Raw genomic sequence first — 23,192 nt, 5'->3', positions numbered from 1 at the left:
TGCAGAAAAGATAGATGTTGTCAAGATCATTAGTGCCACAGAGACCATGGATGTATATTACATTTTCCTAACGTCTCCCGCAAGAGAAACTAGATGCCACCAAATGAAGCTAGTAGAATGTTCAATAAGCAAAAGGAGCTGGCGTTTCAAGGAACAAGGAGAAGACTGTTTAATGTCCTGCCAAAGGACACTGTGGATGCAACAAGTTCCCACAAGTTTAAGAGAAGACAAGACAAAAATAGTCCAGAAAAGACCCATTAAGGGTTAAGCAGGTGCTAATTGACCATCTATATTATTTGCTCAGATATCTTAAAATCTGACCCAAAATAAATTTCTAATAAAAGAATGTACAATCTGATATTCTGTGGATTTTCAATACTCCAAAGAAAAAAAATGAGGGTTGTGCCCCAACATAGGAGAATCAGAGGCTTCCATAAAATCCAAACTTCACTACGCAAACATTCGAATAAAACCAGGAATAACACCGTGAAATGTTGTATTTCATTGTTGAAACTCATCAAAGCAAGGACTTGGCTCTATTTCTCACCTTCAGGAATCCACCTTCTATCGCAATACTGTTCTGTAATCAGGCCATTTGCCAGAAAGGCACCAGATAACTATGCGTGGAAGCAGAATCAAGCTCAAAGACCGTTAACCAAACTAACGAACAAAACCACAAGCATTTTGCAAGAAGGAGACGTCCTCATTAATTTCAACTTAAGATTTGTGAGAAAAAATTAACAACAAAGCTTTCTAAACTTAATTGCAGAATTCAGCATAGAACATTTTCAATTCCAGTTTCTAGAAAAGGAAGCAAATAATTACTACTACATTACAAATGCATACGACAGCTGATTATATAGTCGGCTGTTCTGTACGGTATTTCTATTGTATCTGTAATAAACATTTTATTAGACTTCCAAATACCTATTCACAGAGTAAGTCTCTTAAGGAAACAACAGTAAGCTTAAGAGGTAGACTTCACAGCTTATAAAGATGCTGTATTTGTTCTGAGGCAGCACCATAAACAAGTACCCTCAGAAATACCAATGTACATAGGAGTTACTATTCACTAAGGAGACAGGAAAAAGTACTTTAAGCACTTTCATCCTTTCCCATTCCCGAATTCCTAGGCAAGCATTGAGACTCGTGGCGGGGGGGGGTGGGTGGGGGTGGGGGTGGAGGGAGAAGGGGAGGGGCAGAAATCAAAGCATTATTCTCACAGCTTTATGCAAAATCTTACTGGGGAAAAAAAGCGCATGCCATGCTTACCGTGACTTAACAATTACTCACAGAGAACTATATCCAGGTTAAAACATCTGTATTTTGCCCTTACTGGTATTTCACATTCAACTAAAATGGATCCAAACTGAGCTGCATGAAGGGTCAAGTTTTCTCTAACTACATAATGACTCTGTGAAGGGGAGGGCTGAGAGCGCTGGGACTGTTCAGCCTGGAGAAGAGGAGGCTCAGGGGAATCTCATCGATGTGTGCAAATACCTGGAAGGAGGGTGCAGAGGCGACAGACCCAGGCTCCTCTCAGAGGGGCCCAGTGACAGGACCAGAGGCAATGGCACAAACTGAAACCCAGGAGGTTCCTCTGAGCACCAGGCAACACTTTGTCACCACAGTGGTGACTGAGCACTGACACAGGTGGCCCAGGGAGGTGATGGGGTCTCCCACAGAGATTTTCAACGGCTGTCTGGACATGGTCCTGGGTAACTGGCTCTAGGTGACCCTTTTTGAGCAGGGGGGCTTCGACAAGGTGATCTCCAGAGGTCCCTTCCGACCTCAGCCATTCTGTGATCCTGCAATGGATGCTCCTGCTGTTATATATTAATCAAAGCCAGCATGATGCAATCTTAAGGCGCAGCTCAGTATCACTCCACAACTCCCTCTTCCACCTACTACTTGATGTAGTATTCCTATCCATATTACTTGAACTCATAAGGACCCATGCCCTCTCCATCACCTCAAATCACATTCACACTAATCTTTCTAAACCATAGCGGTTTAAAGCCCCTGGGTCTCGCCACTGAATTTCCACATTTGCCAGACTTCAAACATTCCTCTAACCCTACTATTTCATGGCCCACTTCTGCCAGACACACTTCTCTGTTAAAGTAGTTAATCACCACTTTGAATGACCCATAACATTTGGTTGCTTGTGCACCAGAAGAGACAAACACAGGTGCTATCAGAAGCAGGTAATCCATGCATTTTTGGCTTGCTATATGTAATTCTTCAATATAACTGATATAGCCCTTAGATAATTTTCTTCACATCTTGTTCTGTCTTTGAGCTTTCTGAAACTTACCCTATCACTTTGGATGCACGCTGCATGTCTGAAAAGATGACAGAAATATGTAACAAAGAAAAGGAAGAGTAACCATAGGCTGGATAATCAAAAAAATATTAGTAAAAAAAGGTGCAAATTCTCTTCATGAAGTATCAGTATCACACACTGTTTTGCTAAGTGCATATTATCAGCCTGAGTGTAGCTCAACTGTTTATAATCTTCTAATTCAAAATCTCATACGTAAAATGCAAATACATTTTAGCACATCTGAAACAGCTGCCCTCGGTCCTTTTTTTTTTTTTTTTTACTTACAAGAAAACTTTTCCTTTGTCTAACCAAGTCTCAACGGAACCTACCACAAATGATACAAGTAGAAACTACAGTAAGATGTACAGCAACTTACTATTCATATTGCCAACCCTGCCTACAGAAACCTGCCCTCCCCAATGCCTTCATTATGAAGCATTGTAGTATCAAAGGAGGACAAAATCTGTAAATCATCTCAAGAATTAAAGGGAGAAGAAAGAGATAACTAGAAAAGCGGACAAGATTAATGAAATAATATGGGCAACAGACACAAAAGGTAAAAACAGAGCAGATACCTTGACATTGCATTACGTTCACATTATAAGGAATTATTTCCATCAAGCCATTCAGGTATGTAATGAAGTTCACAACTACATGAACTTGTAATTGTTGTTTTATGAAGGCCAAACATGAAGAGGGTTTAGCAATGTTTTACCCTGCAAGCCAGGAACCAGGAAGCACCACTTAGAAGCTGCTGCTCACTATGAACTCAGTCTTTATTGCTTTCAAATTTACACTATGTAAACATGAAGTGTTTCTACAGGGTATCACAAGGACATAAGGCCTAACTAGAACCTGAGTTCAAGACTAAGAGTGTGGTGTCTGTGCACATTCCTGTAGTAACACGTTCAGGATACTTATCTTTTGAAGAAGTAAATATATTCACTGACAAAAGTCAGAAACTTTCACGCACATCCTGAAGAAATGGCAACGTGACCAAAATGCAATAACACAGTATGGCACAAACATAGCATTAATTTCCTTAAAATTCTGATTTTACTTATTCTTGTGCACTTTGTCTACACAAAGTCTAAGAGTTCTACCTGTAAAAATCTCATGCTTCGGGAAGCTCAGACAGCATTCTCGATACAGGAAACACTTGCATTTAAACACGTATTTTATGTAAATTATGCACATGAATAGATGAGAAGAGTGTGATTTAACGCATACACATAAATTACTATCAATATTAAGTTTATAAAGTAAAGGAAGAAATAGGGTTCCAGTCAGAAACATCTGACAAAGATAAAATGCGTAGCTCAGAGTTCTTTCATACTAGGCAAATCCAGGCTCAGAGCTGATCATAAGGCATGCCGAACTCCTGCAACCTCCTAATAAAATTACTAAGAGGAGCAGTTTTCAACACTGCCCAGGATCAAGCTCTCAGCATCTCAATGTAACTACTATTAAGAAACACGCACAATGTTTAGAAAGAATTAGCTAAAAACAGGCAACGCTTCAGATTGTAGTGAAAATTACTTCACCTAAATTTAAGTTAATGTTCCTTGGATCAAAGACTTTACTTTTTAAAAAGCGGATACCTGCGGTCCATCTCTGGCTTCATAGAAGTCACCCACTCCTATTTTTGCACTGAAGCTGAAATTGTCCCTTGAGATATCCATTATTCCATTTCTGCTGAGATACTGAAAAAATCACATATTTTTCCACTTCAGCTTGTAAATAATTACAACCCAGCTTTGATGTACAGCTAACTTTGTGAGTGTAATGTTTTGCATATTCTATTAAAGGGATATGCATTTATAGGAGATCAAATCAGTAACAGACTGAGATACATTACGCCTCATATCACAGGTATTTTGAAATAAGTATCTTTATTGGAGGGAAAAAACCGGCATTTTTAAACTGCAAGCATGCTTAGTAACATTAGAACACAACAGTTAAAAAAAGGGGTGTACCTTTACTACTTCAGGATACTGTCGCAGCTTCTTCCCACAAGGTGCAAAATATGCCACTTCTCCTTGAAGACGACCACCGAAGTTTCTTATGCGGGTTTCTCTCTGCCAGCTAGAGGAATATGAAATAATTGCATACAACAATACACTTTTTAAAAAACAAGTCATTTATGTCAATTTAAGACTTTTATACGAAAGGAAAAAGGCACATATCTAGCTGTGACAAGTGTATCACAAATCAAATAGGCAAAACCAGAAACTGTTATTATGTTGATAGTCCAAACTCTGACTATATACGGATTTATTTATATCAAGCTACATGCATATTACCAGTTTTTAAACAGCTTAGAACTGTTATTTCGAGGAGTTATTTGGCGTCTGAACTGGCTCAGATCTAGCCATTGGGATTAATTTCCAGTGGCAAAACTGCTAAACAAGTCATGTTTGCAAAAGGGCAAATTTGATACACAAAAATTAACATTAAATGTCGACGCTTTTTTTTCCAAGAGATCCAGTCACTGTGAGTTGATAATCTAAATTGTTGAAGCCCCTTCTCTATTATTCAGCCTCAAAAAATTCTAAACTGTCGTTTCTTTATCAAATGACTTCTGAAGGTATTATCTCCTTTTAAGGAATATCAACCTATAACTTACCCGTATTCAAGAGGAACACGCAGCTCCCGTTCATCTGTCACTCTTCGTCTTTTTGAAATACCTAGAACAGAATTTCTGATTAACACCTAAGATAATTTACAAAATGAAAACATGTTCTTAAAATACACTTTTTAGCCTTATATCCCTTAATGAAAAGACAAAGCATTTTGGCATTCTAGCCATGACACACTTCACGTAGCAAGAAAATTAATATAACTATCCTCCTTTTGAAATAAATTTTCCACTAAGTTTACTTTAACCTCTTCTTCTAACACTGTGAACAGAAGAAAACCCAATTATGGTATACTGAACTGCTTGCCTTGTTAGGTTCTCTCAGATACTGCTAAAATAATTCCTTGCACACCTGTTTTTCTATACTAGACCACATTTAAATTTTTTTCAGTACAGAAGATGAAAATGAAAACACTCTGTACTTTAAAAATTCATACACAATAGGCTCAGCCTTCAAGGAGCACTGTGAATTGTGGTCCGCTGCCAAGTGCGGAAAACTTTCAGGATTATTCCAGCTTTTCAAAGTTCAAACAGATGCTGTGTTTGGCACTAGTCAGGAGACTGAATCAATGATATGAGAGAGACGATTGCCAAACGTGTTTTATGGAATGCCGAAGGCTGATAATTTTCTCAGGCCTCTGGGAGAACTGTAGGACATGAACTATGTACACAGGCATTTCTCAAAAAGGAAGTTTGGACCTTGTGTAAAGAATGTGACAGATTCTCCTCCCTGTGGAAATGGACGTGAGAGAGTATCGTTATCAGGCTGAACCCCTGAAACTTGCTCCAACCTCCTACAGCCAGGAGTGTCGTACGGTGTCATGGTGCAGATTTCCATATCAGATACCTGCATGATCTGGAAGCAACCGCTAAGAGTCCTCTACAGAAAGCACTGAGGAACTGCCCGTGCTTGAATGCCAAACTTCTCGGACACCGGTCTGCAGTCTTAAACTAACAGGACTGACTATTACGTTACTTCTAAGTGTCACAGTGGAGGGAGGGAGATTGCTTGTCCAAATACAAGTGAACTGAGAAAAATGAGTTGTCCAGTGAAAAACAGATACAGAGATGAGACACAAGACCTCTTCATCAACTGACCAGCTTTAGGTAAAATGGGTACAAAAATATTTTAATTGTATTACTGTGACTTGTATTAGGAAAAAAGTACTACACCGAAAACAAGGATATTAAATTAATTTATTCTACCTTCCACCTCTGTAAACAGACCAAAAAAAAAAAAACCAAAAATCTATCAGCCTTTTCAAAGCATCATAAATCAACACAGATTCCTGAGCAAAAAAATTAACTTTGTATTTTAACAATTTGGATTACTCCTAATGCATGGGAAAACTTTTACAAACTGTGCGATGAATAGGTCTGTTTCTGGGAAAAAAATATGAAGTAGATCACATAACAGTGCTTCAAAGTTAATGCTCTTGATGACAGGGAACGAAATTCCTGGTCTACTGAATCCAAATATAAAAAAAAAATTTATGAGCCAACATCCCCATTTAAAATCTACTTACTTGCATGTTAATTAACTATCAAGTGTCTAATTCAAAGTAGTAAATATGCTATTTTGTTTAATGGTTATCATGCAAATTGAGAAGTGTGACTTTCAGAAAAACATTCTTCTCTGTAGCAGTATTATTACTAAATCTAACAAATTACTCACCAAAGTAAGGATAATAAACACTATATAACATCAGGCAAATGCTAAATGTACTTTCCATATTTTAAAAATAATTCCTTGCACCTAGTCCACAGATTCTACTGAGAATTTTGAAAGAATAATAAATAAAGTTATAATTTAACTAAATACAGTCATTAAATTTGTTGAGGAAGGGGCAGAAACAGAAGATTCAGAATGGAAATTATCATGTGTAGAAATTAAAAATAAATAAGAATTGTAAATAAATAAAAATTGTAAATAACAAAGACTAAATAATGAAGAGTTTTAATGTAATAAATATGAACTCTGGTTATTTCATCCTATCTTCTCTCAAATAACTACAGGACCTGAAATGTTCTGGACTAAGTGTAATGTTCAGGTCTTGAGAACTTGCAATTCTGCTGACTGATATTAATGTCTGTTGCAAACACCTGTGAAAGGACCACAGAACAGCCCAGGTTGAAAGGGATTTCAAAACATCATCTGGTCCAACCTTTCATGGGAAAGGGAGCCTAGATGAGATTATCTAGCACCCTGTCCAACTGCATCTTGAAAACCTCCAGTGACGGGGACTCCACACATCCCTGGGGAGGTTGTTCCAGTGAATGATTTTTCTTACTGTAAAAAATTTCTTATATCAAGGTATCATTTGATACCCGTGTCTAAACTAATTTTGTAACTACTTTTACAACACATGCCACTTAGATATTACATTGTACTATAACAAAAGACATTCAGATACCACAGTGTGTACTTGGTGTAAGAGTAGATGGTGCTGTCCCAAGAAAAACCGCAGGCTGGGACTCAGGACATAAGGCAGCTGGTGCAGAGCTTGGGGTCTTTGCTACTTGGAGGTTAAGCGGGGTAGAATGAGCTGCAAGAGCAATGGAAGAGCTCTTCACGGAGGATGAAGTTTTATTCAATTTCAGCGGAGATTTTTCTCCCTCAGTGTCTGTATCCGACTCATCTTGATCTTTATCATCCTCATCATCTTCATCCTCAGACCCTTCTGTATCTGACTCAGAATTACTGTCAGACTCTGTTTTAAAAAAAGTGTGGCAAAAGGCACATTATGACTTGATAACTAATAGCAAATACATTTAAGTTCTAACACTGGCAAAGTCTTTTGTCTTATTAAATAAGCAGCTTTTCTGACCTCAATTTTTTTAATAACATCTCTTGAGTATAAATAGAAGGTTACAATTAACCACCTAAACTTTAAAATTACCAAAATATGACAGCATAAAGTAATTCTGCACGATAATGCACTGTTGTTTTGGACAGAATTCTTTGGTTTTCCATGAGGAGATGAGAGACAGAAGCTGCAGTACTTTAAGAGATTGTTTACCCTAGAATGAGACACAGTTAAGACATCCCCTGTGACCCAGGCAGTGGTTGAACATTGCCACAGGAAGGGCACTCCACAGGTTGTGAAATCTAGCATGAAGAGGGAGCAAACGATGGACCTGGGTACAGACTGAAAGGTGTCAGAATTGGAAGTGTGGCAATCTGGGCAAAGGAAGAGTCAGAGGTAAAGGGCAGACAGAACAAAGAACTGAAGATAGGCTACAGCTGTGAGAAAAAAAGGATTAGTATAGGGTTTGTGGACAAGAGGGGGGGGAAAAGAATGATGAAGGTGGAGCTGGACCCAAGGGATATCAGCACAACCAACTCTTTAAAACAGCCCTTGTCTTTTTTAATTGCTTAACAGCCTTTAAAATAGTAGTCTGAACACTATGAACACTACAGGCCTTACAACTGTCCTGGTACTTTTGTCTAATCTTGTTTATTGACTACCATGCTCCTGAACGAAGCACAGAAACGTGCTTTCTTGCCACTCTTGACAATTTGAAGGCCTTTGTTTATTCCCTCATCTGTTCTGCAGATGGGTTCTGCCTGCCAGAAAAATCAACCATCAACTAGCCTATTCCCTCCATCCCCCTCCTGGGCACCTTGCCACATGAGCAGTACATGAACTGCAGGCTGGGTGACTGATCTGGAAAGTAGTCTCTGACAGCCTTTCTAGAAGGCTGTGGAGCCATCTTACCAGGACAGCTGAAAGCACATTTGCCATGTGACCAAGGATGAGAATACCCAAAACATGATTTTGGCTATGATATAATGGGGGACTGGAAGACGTGCGGGTTTCTGTAGGACACTGTGTGAGTCATGCTGCCCCAAAACTTCTTACCCCTATTTTAAAATATGGTGGTAAATGCATGTTTTCAATACTCAAAAAATAAAGTTTCTGCTTTTCCTATTAAAAAGGTTAAACCACCTGATTGGCTATCATCAGAATCATCATCTTCATCGTCCTCATCTTCATCTTCATCGTCGTCATCATCATCATTTGAGTCGTCAGAGTCCTTACTGCTGGGGGCATCTGAGTCTACCCCTCTGAACTGCTCCACCACCAGTTTTGCAGAATGATGGCGGTGTTGTGTTTTTACTGCATTTACTGCATTATTGCTGACTGCTTTATCCTTTCCTGAACCAGGTAACACAGGAGAGGTAGAGGGCATAACAGGTGTCCGGTTACCAGCTGGTTTTTTCCCACATGCACTCAAGTTTACTGGCAAAGAAAAGGGGGCACTACTAGAAATCGCTACACTTTCATTGATCTTGGTCTGGGATTTCAGTTTCGTAGTAAGTGCAAGAGGAGCCTCCTGGATGACGCTCTGAATAACTCCATTGGGTTGGTGATTACCTAAAAGTGCATTTGTCAGGAATGGATTAGAATGGTTGTTTTCCAGGGATGTGAGTTTTTGATGAGCTGGTGAACTAGATGTTGGTTTGGGGCTTGACAAAGCTGCAATAACCTTCTTCAGGTTCTTAGATGATTCCTGTTTCTTTAGCTGTGCTGTTGGGAAAGTCTGTTTGTTTTGTTCCTAAAGAAATAAGAAACAGAGGAATAAAATGTGGAAATTTTTTAAAATTTATTTATTTTTTAGTATTCAGGCAGGTGAACTCTATGAAGTCTTAAACATCTGCTAAGCTATTTTTAGTAGGTCAAAAGTAGTGCTAGCTACATCAGAAGAGAGGAGTAACTACAAGTTACATAAGTCTCTCTTCTGATTTTCACTGTAAATCAATTTGGAAAAGACAAATTGAACTCAAGAGGAAGCTGATCTAAATTATGTAGGGAGGCTTTTTCACTCTAGACAGTGGTTTTCATAAAGATATTCAGCATCTTGAAAAAAGACACTTTCAAAAAGAGATTACTCTTATGTACTGGCATAGGAAAACTCCCCCTTTTTACTCATTTCAGCATCTAAAAATCTCATTAGTGGATGTAAAACTAGTTCAGTAATTTGTTCATTTTCAAGCACAAGGTAAATACAACATACTAATGGCTACAAAATTAGCAGAAAACCAAGAGAAGGCTCTTGGCATACCAAAATTTTTAAGAAAAAAAATACATGGGAAAAAAGGTATTACTCAGAAGTACTGTGATACGCTAGTTTTTTAACTCTGAAAAAGTAGTACTTGCAAGTTCTTCAGGTAAACCTTAACCAGTAGTGGCTCAGAAATGCATGTAATGCACTGTCTTTAGTCTCAAGACTCTTCCAAGGAAAAAAGAAAACACATCCTCTTTGATGGAAGAAAAAAATGACAGAATGGATAAAGATGGTACATTTCAAATCAACTTTTAATCAACACAATACATTCTTGAAGTTACTAATATTTAAAACTGAATGTGAAATTACAAAAACCTATAAAATAAATATTCATATGGTGCATGTTCCCAGTAAAAGTTTTAAATAAATCAAACCACTGAATGGGTGATGTATCATCAGCTAAAGTCTCATAATCTAAATTTGACAGCAGAAGCCTCTTCCAATGGCAAAGACATATGTTTTCATAATTATAACTTATTTAACTTTTCAGGTAAATGACTGGCTAATTTGAACTTTATGAACTAACTGGGACTTCAAAGGAAAAACAGTTTCTCTCTTCTGGTCTAGGAATAAAAACTATGTGATAAAAATATTTTTCAGTCCTCAATGAGGACTCCGCGTTAGCTGCAAATCATAGTTCAGTTTACTCTTCTCCAACGCTACTTAGGTTTAAAACAAAGTTTGTTTTTTATAATAAAACTTACCTTGGTAAATGTACCTCTTAATATATATATATACATACACACATCCCCCTATAAATATATATACCTATCTCAAGCCTCACCATTCCTCAAATGGGAATTTTTATTTCCTTCTAATTCTCATTCAAATCGAACTGAACAGAAATTATGAAAATTCATCACTACTCACCATAATCACTATTAACAAAATAAGCAAACTGAAAATCTACAAAGAATTTTTGTACGGTACAGAACTGCTACGACAGACACATGTAAACATACTGTAGAGCCCTGACCAGTAAAAAGGAAGATCAATGTATTGCAATTGCCATAACGAGTTTTAATAGCTATCAGTGCATGAGTATTGTTCTGTCTTTTCAAGAGCAAACAAAACCCAAGATTAAATCCAACTTTTTTTAAAAAAGGCTTTCAGCTACTTTGTTTAAAATCATGATTAAAATAGGTAATTTTAACTATTTTGACTTAAAACCATCCAACTTGAAAGAAAGCAAATCCATTCTTACATAGTAGAATGGAAAAATATTAATCGGCACGCTGATAGAAATGAGGAGAAGCACAGGAAGAATATCCAGGCCACACAATTTACCCATGCTACTGTTTTTATTTTGATACTGATTTTAGCCGCTCACTGTCCTTAAGAGATGCATGATAAAATCCTTTGCCCATTACCCTCACCAGCACATTGACTGCTTTCCAGCAGAGCTGTGAAGTTCCACTATGTGACGAGCATGAAACTCATGTTTGGCATTATGTGACAGTAAGTTGTGTGTATGATTACACCAGGGATACATTAGGGTACGCATACATGCAAATGCATCACCAAGTAGATTACGTTTCTCTGAGATAGTCATGGAATAGTTCAGGACACTTGTAATGTACACAGAAGCATAACTATTTGCTGCTTTTTGAAAACAAAACAAAACAAAACAAAAAAAACCCCACCACACCACCAAAAAAAACCCACCCGAAAAAAACCAACCACCGCAGTTAGGAGCACATACTACCCACACAATTTTGATTAATCACATCATTCATAAATCTGTATCAACTCTAAAAACATGTCAAAAACAGATGGTATGAAAATAAATAAAAATATTATTTTAAAATACCATATTTAAAAGAGCTTGATAGTACCATGTTGCAACTTGTTAAGCAGGCAATGCAGGTTACAAACAATCAAAAACACAGTGATTTTTCACTCACCCGTTTTGATCTTACATCGCTGGTCAAAGAGACAGATTCTTCAGAGGTATTTTTATTCCCTGCTTTGAGTAGATCAGGGGAAGGAACTATGAGTTTTAAATAGGTTTCCTTTTTGGCTTGATGTACCAAAGACAAAGGTTTCACATTGGGAACCAATCCCGTAGACTGTATTACACTTGTGTGTTTGTTCACAGATTCCTCCTTTGCCTGAGAGCTTTGGAAAATAAACGGAAGCTGCTGTGACAAAACCTGAGGCTGCTTCTGCTGGGACTGGAATGATGAGTGAGTCTGCGAATCAGACACAAGAGGTATCTGCTGGTGTGTTCTTTTTTCTTGGGACTTTTCGTGTGGTTTTTGTCCATCAGTTTTCATATCTGTTACGCCACTATGCATTAGCACCTGCAAAACATGTATTTTTGACTGTTCGTATTAGAGCAGGTAAGGATCCTTTAAAAAAAACCCCAACAACTACATCATCAGTCCCATGAAACAATTGTACTGTTCTTGGCAGAGGATGTACAATAATAATTTTTAAATCAATCTTGTCACATATTTGTTGTTTAGGTGGTTTTTTTCCCCATATAGTTTCAGCATGTGAAGACAATGCTTAGTAGAGGAGTACTAAGCCATGGCTGTTTTTAAATGTGTTTTTGATTGTAAATTAACAGACTATCCAAGATTCCAATCTTGTTCTTCTATTGGCTACCAGGAAAAGTAACCACTCTACTAGGAAAAAAACAAGTGCCAAAGCAATATCCATAGAAGGATATATTTCCAATACGTTATCAGCACACAGCACTTTCTTTGTGACAAGACTGTGAGCAGCAGAGTGACATGTGATACCTTGTTCTTGGTTTTGTGATGTGCTTCATTTTCTGAATCAGATTCATCATCTTCACTCTCTTCAGCACTCTGATCCTCCTCCTCCTCTTCATCCTCCTCTAGATCATCAGAGTCACTACTACTTATGCCTTCACTTGAGGTGTCTGAAGAGGAGCCCGAATCGCTGTCGCTGTTACTAGAGCTTTCCACTGCTTTTTTTCTGGGCTTCTACCAGGAAGATGAATGCTCTATTAATGGTTCAGTTTTAATCTGTTTATCATCATATTATTACATATAATCTTTAAAACAAAAAACAGTAATTAACTTGTAATTTCAAAGTATGTGCTGTTCAGCAACGTAAGGTTTTAAGGACTGAAAAGAATATGCTCATCAAATTGCTTCTGGGATTTGCTTCTGAAAAATGGACCAAAATCTGCTGAAATACTCTGACAACTATATCATGTTTAAATTCTCGGAAAGAACAAATTTGCAGACCAGAACGGGAAAGTAAAAGCAGCAGCACACAAGAATGCCGAAGAAGAAGAAAGGTGCAAAAACCACAGGAGCTCCAAAATGTTGACACTGCAAGACCACCTTGTAAAGGGCAGTAGATGAGGACAGTTAGCAGGTTGCCCAGAGAAGCTGTGGCTGCCCCCTCCCTGGCAGTGCTCAAGGCCAGGCTGGATGGGGCTGGGAGCAACTTGCTCTGGTGGGAGGTGTCCCTGCCCGTGGCGGGGAGGGTGGAACTGGATGAGCTTTAAGGTCCCTTCCAACTCAAACCAGTCTATGATTCTATGAAAGCTAGCTTTTCGGGGAGTCAACTAAAATGAACATGTGTATTTCACAAACACATCTGAAGGAGGTGCTCATGGACTTGAGTGTTATGATGGTAGCCTGTGAGAAGAGACTTGAAAGTACGTATGACTGCATTAAAGCGTATTTAATCATTGAAGAGAGTTCACAGAATGATGCTGGAAGATAGAGACACACGTGAAGCACTATTACAGATGTCAAGCAGCAGCAGCAGATTGTTATGTGGCACCTAAACAGGGCATGTGGAGTCACTGAGGGAACTGTAAGGTTAAGCTTAGTCAAAAGGAAGATACATGGACAGCAAAAGTAGGTGACTGGAGGGCAAAAAAGTTGCAATTCTAGATAACAGTGCAGACAGGAGCATCAGAGAAATAGTGCTTTAAAAATATATGCCCTCTTAACAAAACTTTACCCAAAAGTTTATTTTTCAAATCTATTTTATTATGGCAGGTATATTATAAAACAAGAGGCTACAAAGAAAGAGCAATTTTATGTCAAAGATTCTTGAGGGAGAACATATGAACATTCTTATAAGTGCCTGCACTGCTTTTGGATGGGTCAGAGTTAATGTTTCATACTAGCTCCCCTGGTGCTGTATTTTGGATTTGATACCAAAGTGGCATTGATCCCCCAGGGATGGGTTAGTTTCTGCTGAGCAGCGCTTGCACAGTGCCAGGGGCTGTTCTGCTCCCCACACCCCCACCAGGAGCAGGCTGGGGGGCACCGAAAGTGGGGACAGCTGACCCTGACCGACCCAAGGATATTCCACGCCATACGGCATCGTGCTCAGCACTAACAGCTGCTCAAAAGGAGGAGGAAGGGGCGGTCGTTCAGACTTAGGGCATTTGCCTTTCCAGGCCACCGTTACGCGCGATGGAGCCCTGCTTTCCTGGAAATGGTCGAACACCTGCCTGCTGATGGGAAGCAGGGAATGAATTCTTCCTCCTTTTGCCTTGCTTGCACACACAGCTCGTGCTTTCTCTGTTCAATTGCCTTTGTCTCAACCCGCGAGTCTGCCTTCAATTCTCTCCCCGTCCCACTGGGAGGGAGTGAGCGAGTGGCTGCGTGGGGCTGAGCTGCCCACCCGCGTTAAACCACAACAATGGGATTCAGTTTACTTTGTGAAATAGCTATGAAATGTGGGAGCTGCAGGTAGATCAAGTCTCATCTATTTGTCAGTTGGCTGATATCCATATCATTTTTTTTAACCTAGCTTCTCTTTATCCACTCCTGTGATGAACACAGTAATACTTAATACCATCATACCTTCTGCATACTGTCACATGCATGGCTGGGAAATCTTGAGAATTTAAGTGTATTTATTTTGCTTTATTGTTTCTCTGCTCAACTCAGAAATCTGTTGATACTTCACGTGAGGGACAACAATCTGAATGCAGGCAGACGGTTAAAAAGTAACAAATCTAAATAACCATGCCAGTCTATGGTAGGTCCTATAGGTTTCATTGCTGGTGTCCTTTCCATCACATTTGAGTATCTTCCTGTGTAATACTTGGCACAGATGCAGAGTATTTCTTCATGAAGGTTAAGACCATAAAATGAAGGACAAGACCATGATCTGAAGCAACAAAAGTAACAATGCCTCCTGGAATCACACCTCTAGGATCCTATTTTAGTTTTTCCCCTTCATGGTTCTCTATTTAACTCTATATGTGGAAATGGAAATACCCAAAACACTGCAATAATACTAAAACCGATAGTATCCAGTTTATTCACAATGCTGATGAAATACTGATTTGTAACATCAGCTTCTTAAGAGATGCATGTAACAGTCTGGAAAAAGAAGAGTATGTCAACGGGCGTACTTAGCTCACAGTGTTTGCTTCCCCTCATCAACATTTTAAAACTTTGCTGCCCATCTACCTTTACAAAATGTGTTAGCTGCTGCATCTTACAAATCTATCTTTTCATATTGCAGCCAAGAACACAAGAGAATTACCGTACCAAAAAAGAAGTCATAATATTCTTGTGAAAAAGGAGGTGGCAAGCACCAAGCAACATCCAATACTTAAGTCTGATTCACAAAGAACCACCTCAAGAAAGGCAAGAGACAGACAATTTTGACATAAAATTTAGTATAACTTGTAAGCAATCAAATGCTTCAAACCAAATCAGGCACTTAACTACAGTGTGAAACACAATTGCTTCCCTCGGAGTTTTTACTTCATAAACAAATAGAATCTTTTGACACTGACAAAACCAATACAAAGAAGTTGGCTTAGTAGGATTCCACAAGAAGGGATGGTAAATTAGTAGCTTAAAGAAAACGTAATGAGAGGGAAAATTTAAACTTGTGCATTTAGCGGATATAAAAGGATCAATCTTGATTGAGAAGCTTCTATCAAATCCACCACAAAAGGCAGAGCAGCTGGGGGGGGGGGGGGGGGGCGGGCGGCCAGCCACCAGTAAACTGCACAGGGAAGAAATAATTCAGACTAGATCAAATAACTTAAGCCAGAAGGAAAATAAGGAAACCATTAAGAAAAATCTCTCTGTAAAGACATTTAGAACAACAAAAATTACTGGAAAGAAACTATAAAAGCTTGCTGACACGAGAGAAAATAGTCAAAAGAGAGAAGGAAAAGTACAGACCAAAAAGTGCGTACTGTTTTACTTCCTTTGAAATATACTAGAAAGAAAAAAAGAGAGCATTAGACTTCTGAAGATACATGTAAGACAGGCAGATATTTATAGAATATTAAAAACCATATTATTTAGAAAAAAATACTAAAAGACACTTCAAGAAATACACTCAATAAAAAATTTAAGTTATATTAAAAGAGCAAATCTCAATTCAACTCGTTCCTCTATTGGCAACAATACAGTCATGAAAGTCGAAGCAAGAGTGGGTTCAATTAAGATAAATTTCCTATTTGATTTTGGTTCACTGACTTTAGCATAATCATCCAGCAGATTTGCTAATTGAAAAAGTCCATTGTTCAGAAAGCCACAATCTAGACTGAATATGAGCACCAAGAAAAGTTGCTCGACCTTAATGACCCAATGGGGTAGTCCCATAAAAAGGTCACTAAAGTGATAGTTCAGAAATATTTTAGTCATGTACTCAAGTTTATAAAGGAAACACAACATGGCAACTGCCAAGAAGAGGTATTAAATGTAAAGGATGTGACTAATTAATAACCCAGCGTCCTGATGCTAATTCTGGAATCCAGGTTAAGTAAAAGCCCCCAACGCAAGATCTTGGAGGGGATTCCCATCTCACTGGCTGCCCATAACAGTAGCAGACTTTCTCTAAGCCAAATGAGACTCAAGTTCCCGAGTTATGCCTTCTTTTCCCAGAGACTGTTGCTTTATCAATGTAAAGATCTTGCTGACCTCCCTCATCCTAGAAATTCTCTAATGCAATCATCAGAGGGGCAAGTCATTTTTACACTTCTTTTGTGAGGCTGAAGCAGCACATTCCGATGAATGATTATTTATAAAGTGTATCCGCTTATTCAGTTTCATCTTGGCCACAAACTGCGCAGATGTAAAAGATGACAAAGCATGCTGAAGTGATCAACACAGTGACTAACCCAGCAAAGTAACAGGTAACGCAGTTACCAAATAAGTCATGGACAGTGTATCACCTCATGATGACATCTTCCTTCAGTACCACATCATTATGCTCAACAGACATAACATGATAGGCCACAAATATACAGCAATGAGTGGGGATTTGGCACAACTTTATACTCATGTTTCAGAGGGTGCCAGAGCACTGGAAGAGGCTGCCCAGAGAGGTTGTGGAGTCCCCTTCTCTGGAGACATTCAAAACCCGCCTGGACGCGTTCCTGTATGACCTGCTCTAGGTGGTCCTGCTCTGGCAGGGGGTTGGACTAGATGGTCTTCCGAGGTCCCTTCCCACCCCTAAGATTCTGTGATTCTCGTTTATCATTGCTCAATATGTATAGCTCTCTGAATGGTCAAACACACACCCTAGACAAAAGGAACTGGATGAGAACTTCTAACAACAACAGCTTTGAACATCAGATGCTTCTATCAACTCAGAAGTTGTTTTTCACACGCTACAGGCAAAAAAAAATTTATACAAGTTACTATCAGACTGCACTTTAGGATTCCCTAAGATAGTAGGACAATAGAACTGGAATTAAACCAGGAAGAACACATTGCACCAAAAGTAACTCTTCAGATTTTTCATCAACTGCAAACACAGCTTAGTACCAGCTTTGCCTTTTCACTTCCTTTTAAAAAAAAAAAAAAAAAAATTAAATACCAACCTCAAAAGAAAATTACAACTAAGGATATGATTGAAGAAAACAGCAGATGAATATTGAAAAAATAAAACTCTAAAGAAAGGAGCATTTAGAGAAATATAACTAAAATGTTTTAAAATAAACCGTGCTCTTTCAAAAAAGAGACAAGTGTTGTTACATTTTGAAATTTAAAAACATAACATCACTTGTACAAAGCCCAGCACAAAATAATCCATCTGCCTACTGCCCCCTGCTTACTCCTCTGCCTACAGTTCCAGTTGTGGCTTTGTTCTAACATACCAAAATAAAAATACTGATTTTTTATTTTTTATTTTTTAAATTTTTTTAAATCAAACCTCTATCTTCTCTGCCTGTTGGAGTTCTCATTTAGAGTAGTCTGTATGTTTTGACTGGAAAGGTTGCTCAAACCATTGACTCAAAACTCAAAGTTTCAGAGGAAAAGAAGTTAAGAGTAAGGATTAGAGGAATGTCTAGAATGCCAGCATATTGAGTAGGACCAGGAACAACAAACTCCACTTCAGTATTAGAAAAATCACTAAAAAACTGAGGACGCAAAACTGCTGACAACCTGAAATTTATCTACATTAGATAGACTATTTAAATGCTAAGATACAAAACTAAACAAAGTTAAGGAAGGAGGTACACTAATTGATCGAGTACACTGTTTACAGCAACTCAGTATTCAGCAAATTGAAACAGAGTTTGAAACAGCACCCACACCAAAAGAAAATCTATCAAGGATACAGAACTTATACTTAAAAACAAATGGTAATACAAAGGAGAAGATAACAATGCTGACAAACATCCTGACTGAAATTTGAAAAAAAGGCAAAAAGAGGTGAAATACTCAGTGATACTCGTATTAACAACTAACTTCACCAGCTCAGTTTTCTGAATAAGGCAAAGAATCAAGAAGAGAACAGAAAAGAGTCTGTTCATTTAATTACAATATAAACTTCTGGGAAGGTATTTGGAGATAGTAAAAGATAAGTCATTTATCTGGTACTCTGCATAACTGCAGAAATAGTCAGAAATGCAGAGATGTCATCTGGAAAAAAGCTTTAGCTCTGCACCATAGACACAAAGCTTACGCTTTGTGCATAAATATCCAGGATAAAAGCAGAATTTCAGAAATCAAAGAGCTATTTCTAGTATTTAAGCCTGAAAAGGGCTTAAAGAAACCCTTAATATCATCAAAAGTTGTCGACTGTTGAATACATGAAGAATGTTTTGAGGGGAAAATGCTAATAATTTCCCTGTTGTCACTATATTAAACACTGTATCACTACACAAATATAATTAACCATTTTAGTGCTAACTGCTACATGCAAACACCAACTGTCCTTTGAAAATGACAACCGCTCACCCAAGAGCACTTAGATTTGGGAGCTCAATGTAACGCAGTAACTGAGAAAGCAAGCAACAGGTCGAATTCACTCACATATCAAAAATATAAATATCAAGAAATAAAAGTAGTTTTAGCCTAGATAGCTGCCAGTAGGGAATGACTCCCTTAGCTTCTATTCTGACAGTAACCAATTTCCCAGTATCCCGTATTTCCTGCGTTTTGACTAAGTGGTTTTGATTCCAAGAGTAGCAAAGTTCTTAAGGAGTACTTGGGTCAGTATATAAGGAGGTGTACTAACTCACTGAGACTACTCACATCTTTCATATTAGATGGCTAAGTTTTTTGCTGAATTACAGCCAACAATAATACTTCCTTCTGCTGATAAATAGGAAATTACTCCCAGAAATGCATTTTTCTTTTAATGTCCAAAAATTTCATTTTGTTTCTGAAATTTTTTATATTTTAAGTTACATGAAAACATAATAAACATATAATTTATAATAGGTTGTAATTTATAATGTAATATAATAATGTCAAATACTTGTGCTAAAAATAATATACTTTATTTTTATAATTACATAAATTAAAAATAAATGTTATCTCATACAGCCATTAACTAGTGGAATTAGTGCTAACGGTAGTTTTTGGTTTATACATATGTCAAAAAACACCAAACACAAACAGACTCCACACAGATACAATGGTACAGATCTTGCTGTATATATACAATAAATTGTAAGAAAAACCCAAAACATTTTTTACTGGGAGAGAACACTTAAAATTTTGCTGTGTGCACAATCAGAACACTTACCATGTCATTTTTTTGTCTGAATCTTAAGTTTTTTTCTGTATATTTACCTTGTCTTTGATTTTGTCAGCTCTGGTGTCCAAAAGCTGAACTTTGCTTTGCTCCTGGTTGTACTTGCGGACTCCTGCTCCTGAGGTTACAGCTTTCCCTTGCCCTGGTGATGCAGCAATGCTAGTGGATAGTACAGATGTGCTGATACCAGATACTGCAGTGGTACTGTTCCCATTCAGTGATCCATTTATACCTTAAGATGACAGTTACACAAAGTGACACTTAAAAAAAAATCTGAAGTAGCAGATACTTTCTTTGAGCTGTTCCAGTCACAGTAACCTAGCTTCCATAAACACGTAACAAGATACTAGACTATTCACAGGTTACTCCCAACACACGAAAAATTTGCCATCCAAGAGTCACTTTGACTTGCTCTTGGAGTGATTTTCATTAAAACATGCAGAGCACTCACAATTTAAAGGATAAACACATTTAACACTGGGGGGCAATATCTGAAATTGTCCATTTTTAAGCCCAAACCATCCTTCAGTTTAGTCAGGGGCAGAAAAATAAGATTGTGAAGACAGACAGACACAAAAATATACATTTCAGTATATATCTCATTGCATAATTTGTTTACAATTTTGAAGTATCAATCAGGTCCAAAGAAAACCGCATGAAGCCCAACATATTCTATGGTATTCTATGAGTTTTGCAATGTGTAAAATGGGGCGGGGGGGGGGGGTGTGTTTGGGAAAGCTATTTGAAATAACGTCCACATTCAAGCCTCCTTACTTATCTGTCAAGACAACTGTTGTTTTCTAAAAAAATAGCCCTAACCACACAAACTTGTTACTCTGCAATCCCAGGACTATTATCAGATTGATTCTAAAATCAGGTGGTAAACCTACCAAAACTTGAAAAAAGTAGCTTTGTACACCACTGAATCACAGAACAGAATATCCCCGAGTTGGAAGGGATCCACAAGGATCACCAAGTCCAACTCCTGACTCCACACAGGACAAATTTAAAATATTAAACAACAGATTTAAAAGCACTGTCCAAAAGCTTCTTGAACACAGACAGGCCTGGGGCCATGACCACTTCCCTGGCAAGCTTGCTCACCCTCCAGTTTACATCATTTGTCTAACAGGCAACATGACCTTCCCATGGTGCAGCTGTAAGCCATCCCCTGCCACAGGATGCCAGAGGCAAGAGCACCTCCCTCTCCACTCCCCCTCACAAGGAAGCCACAGGCAGCAACCCTGAGGCCACCCCTCAGGCTCCTCTCCTCTAAGCTGAGCAAACCTCCTATCAAACATCGAACAAAGACACCTCACCTCTTCAAAAGGCACGTGACACCAATACGTAATATACTGGTTTGAAACGCAAGAAAACGTTCCAATGTCTAATGTCACTGGGCTATTTCCACTGAGATCCTGTAGCCGTTGCCACCCCCCCACAAACTACTGATGCCTGCTTCTTATATGCAGAGGAAAGGTATTCACAACAGAAGTACAAGGCCTCCTAAATCAAAACACAAGCTTTAAAAGAAAACTCTTCGCTGCCACTCAGTCCCAGAAAAACTACCTAAGGAAAAGAGGGGGGACGGGGGGGCAGATATTAGTAGAAAGAGTATTTCATTATTGAAAGCCCATACTTGTATGTCTCATGCTTATCTAACAGGATCAATTTTTATAGAACTGTTTGGGAATGGCAAGTATGATGAGAGGTAACGATCAAATTCCACATCTTTCTGCACGTGCAGATGTTTGATATGATTACTCCCTCTACAGCTTTAGCCATTACCTTTTTCTGTACTACTCCGACTATTTTTTCCTGTACCTCTGGAGTGGAATGAAGCGGAATCATGATTCTGTGCAGGAGGTGCAAACAGTGGGGGAATTCCCAAGAGTGGTGGGAAAAAAGCTGTTCCGGGACGAGAGTGCGTGTCCGCAGTTCGCCACCATTCTGCACCGCAAAGGAAATAAAAACAAACTTTAGTCATTCTAGCAATATATTTAAATATTTCTGTAAGCACGTTGCTGTGCATAGCCTAGAGCAGATTTACTAAACCTGGAAATAAGAAGAAAACACAACTTCTTAAATGGCATGAATGTCCTGCAGCAGTTCTGGTCTGAAGTCATTAAAGCCATTCCGGTAAAGCTTTTAATGCAGTTTTACTTAAATGCATTCTGAAAATACATACTTAATAGAAAGCTACGTGACGCTGATCACCCCAAAACAGAACTGCTCTTGAACATTCATTATTACCTCAGCATTGTTCCTACATCGGAATTATGGCAAAGCACAACAGTTTTAAGTCACCTCCGCAATCTGTGTTGTACTGCAAGGCCTCCAACCACAAAACCACACCTGAAGCAGTTCCCTGTGAAATTACCTGTTTAACATAGGAATCCCTAGCTACTCTACAGTAACTCTATACACACTCCAAGAGGTTTCTACTCTGGAGTTTGACACTGGATCAGAACAAAGCAGTCTCTTATTTTTACCTGTAACATCCCTATTAAAATGGTTGTTTCACAAGCAGAAACAGGGCTGCTCTGTGCTGCTTGTTACATACATTGAAGTGGTTGAGCAAGGAATAAAGATTTCTTACTTTAAAAACAATCTAATATTATTTTTGGTTTTGTTGCTGTTCTAAACTTTCCTCTTAAAGAGTTAGTGATTTTTGTTTTCCAGGAAAATGAACTTCAAATGAGTTGATACGGTCCCTACAACTTCCAATGTTTAAAATTCTTTATTATAGCAGCAACTATTCAGAATATTTATGCAACCCGTATATAATTATTTTCCGCAGGTTCTTGAAACTATGCAAGACCAAATTGACTTATTTTTTGTGTAAGGCACTGCTAAGCCTAATCAACTATGTAAGATGCAAATATCCAGTGCACTGCTCTTGTCATAGTTTTCTGTGCTTAAACAGGAGCCCAGAAACGGCGTGCAGATTTCCATAGAGGAATTACTTAAAACTTGTAGGGCTGTCTTTTGTAACAGCTGTTGCAGTAGCTATAAAAACATGTTGTAACACATTTATTAGTCAACAACTGAAGAAACACAAAGTGTGATTAAAGAACCACCTTTCAAATCCCTCTGAACTGAAAGAAACTTTTGAAAGAAGATCCTATGTTAAAAATTATATATGTGAGAGAGAGAATGCATGTGTTCGGAAAAAAATGCAGTAATATTTTGTCA

At 38.3% G+C, this 23,192-nt stretch overlaps 1 protein-coding gene across 1 annotated transcript in view; it reads right to left on the bottom strand.

Moving 5' to 3' along the window:
- BAZ2B (bromodomain adjacent to zinc finger domain 2B) overlaps positions 1-23,192 on the bottom strand; it is an 85,620-nt gene that overhangs the window by 49,583 nt on the left and 12,845 nt on the right. The window contains exons 3-11 of the mRNA XM_086466056.1: positions 21,786-21,947; positions 20,036-20,229; positions 12,782-12,988; positions 11,939-12,337; positions 8,915-9,524; positions 7,379-7,675; positions 4,953-5,013; positions 4,303-4,411; positions 3,928-4,029 (exon numbers count right to left, since the gene is read on the bottom strand). Coding sequence (XP_086322182.1) covers positions 3,928-4,029; positions 4,303-4,411; positions 4,953-5,013; positions 7,379-7,675; positions 8,915-9,524; positions 11,939-12,337; positions 12,782-12,988; positions 20,036-20,229; positions 21,786-21,947 — 2,141 coding nt within the window. The remainder of the gene's footprint in view (positions 1-3,927; positions 4,030-4,302; positions 4,412-4,952; positions 5,014-7,378; positions 7,676-8,914; positions 9,525-11,938; positions 12,338-12,781; positions 12,989-20,035; positions 20,230-21,785; positions 21,948-23,192) is intronic.

The sequence above is a fragment of the Leptosomus discolor genome, chromosome 5 (assembly GCF_034619465.1).
Source record: "Leptosomus discolor isolate bLepDis1 chromosome 5, bLepDis1.hap2, whole genome shotgun sequence".
NCBI lineage: Eukaryota > Metazoa > Chordata > Aves > Leptosomiformes > Leptosomidae > Leptosomus > Leptosomus discolor.
This window is presented reverse-complemented; position numbering and strand designations above follow the sequence as displayed.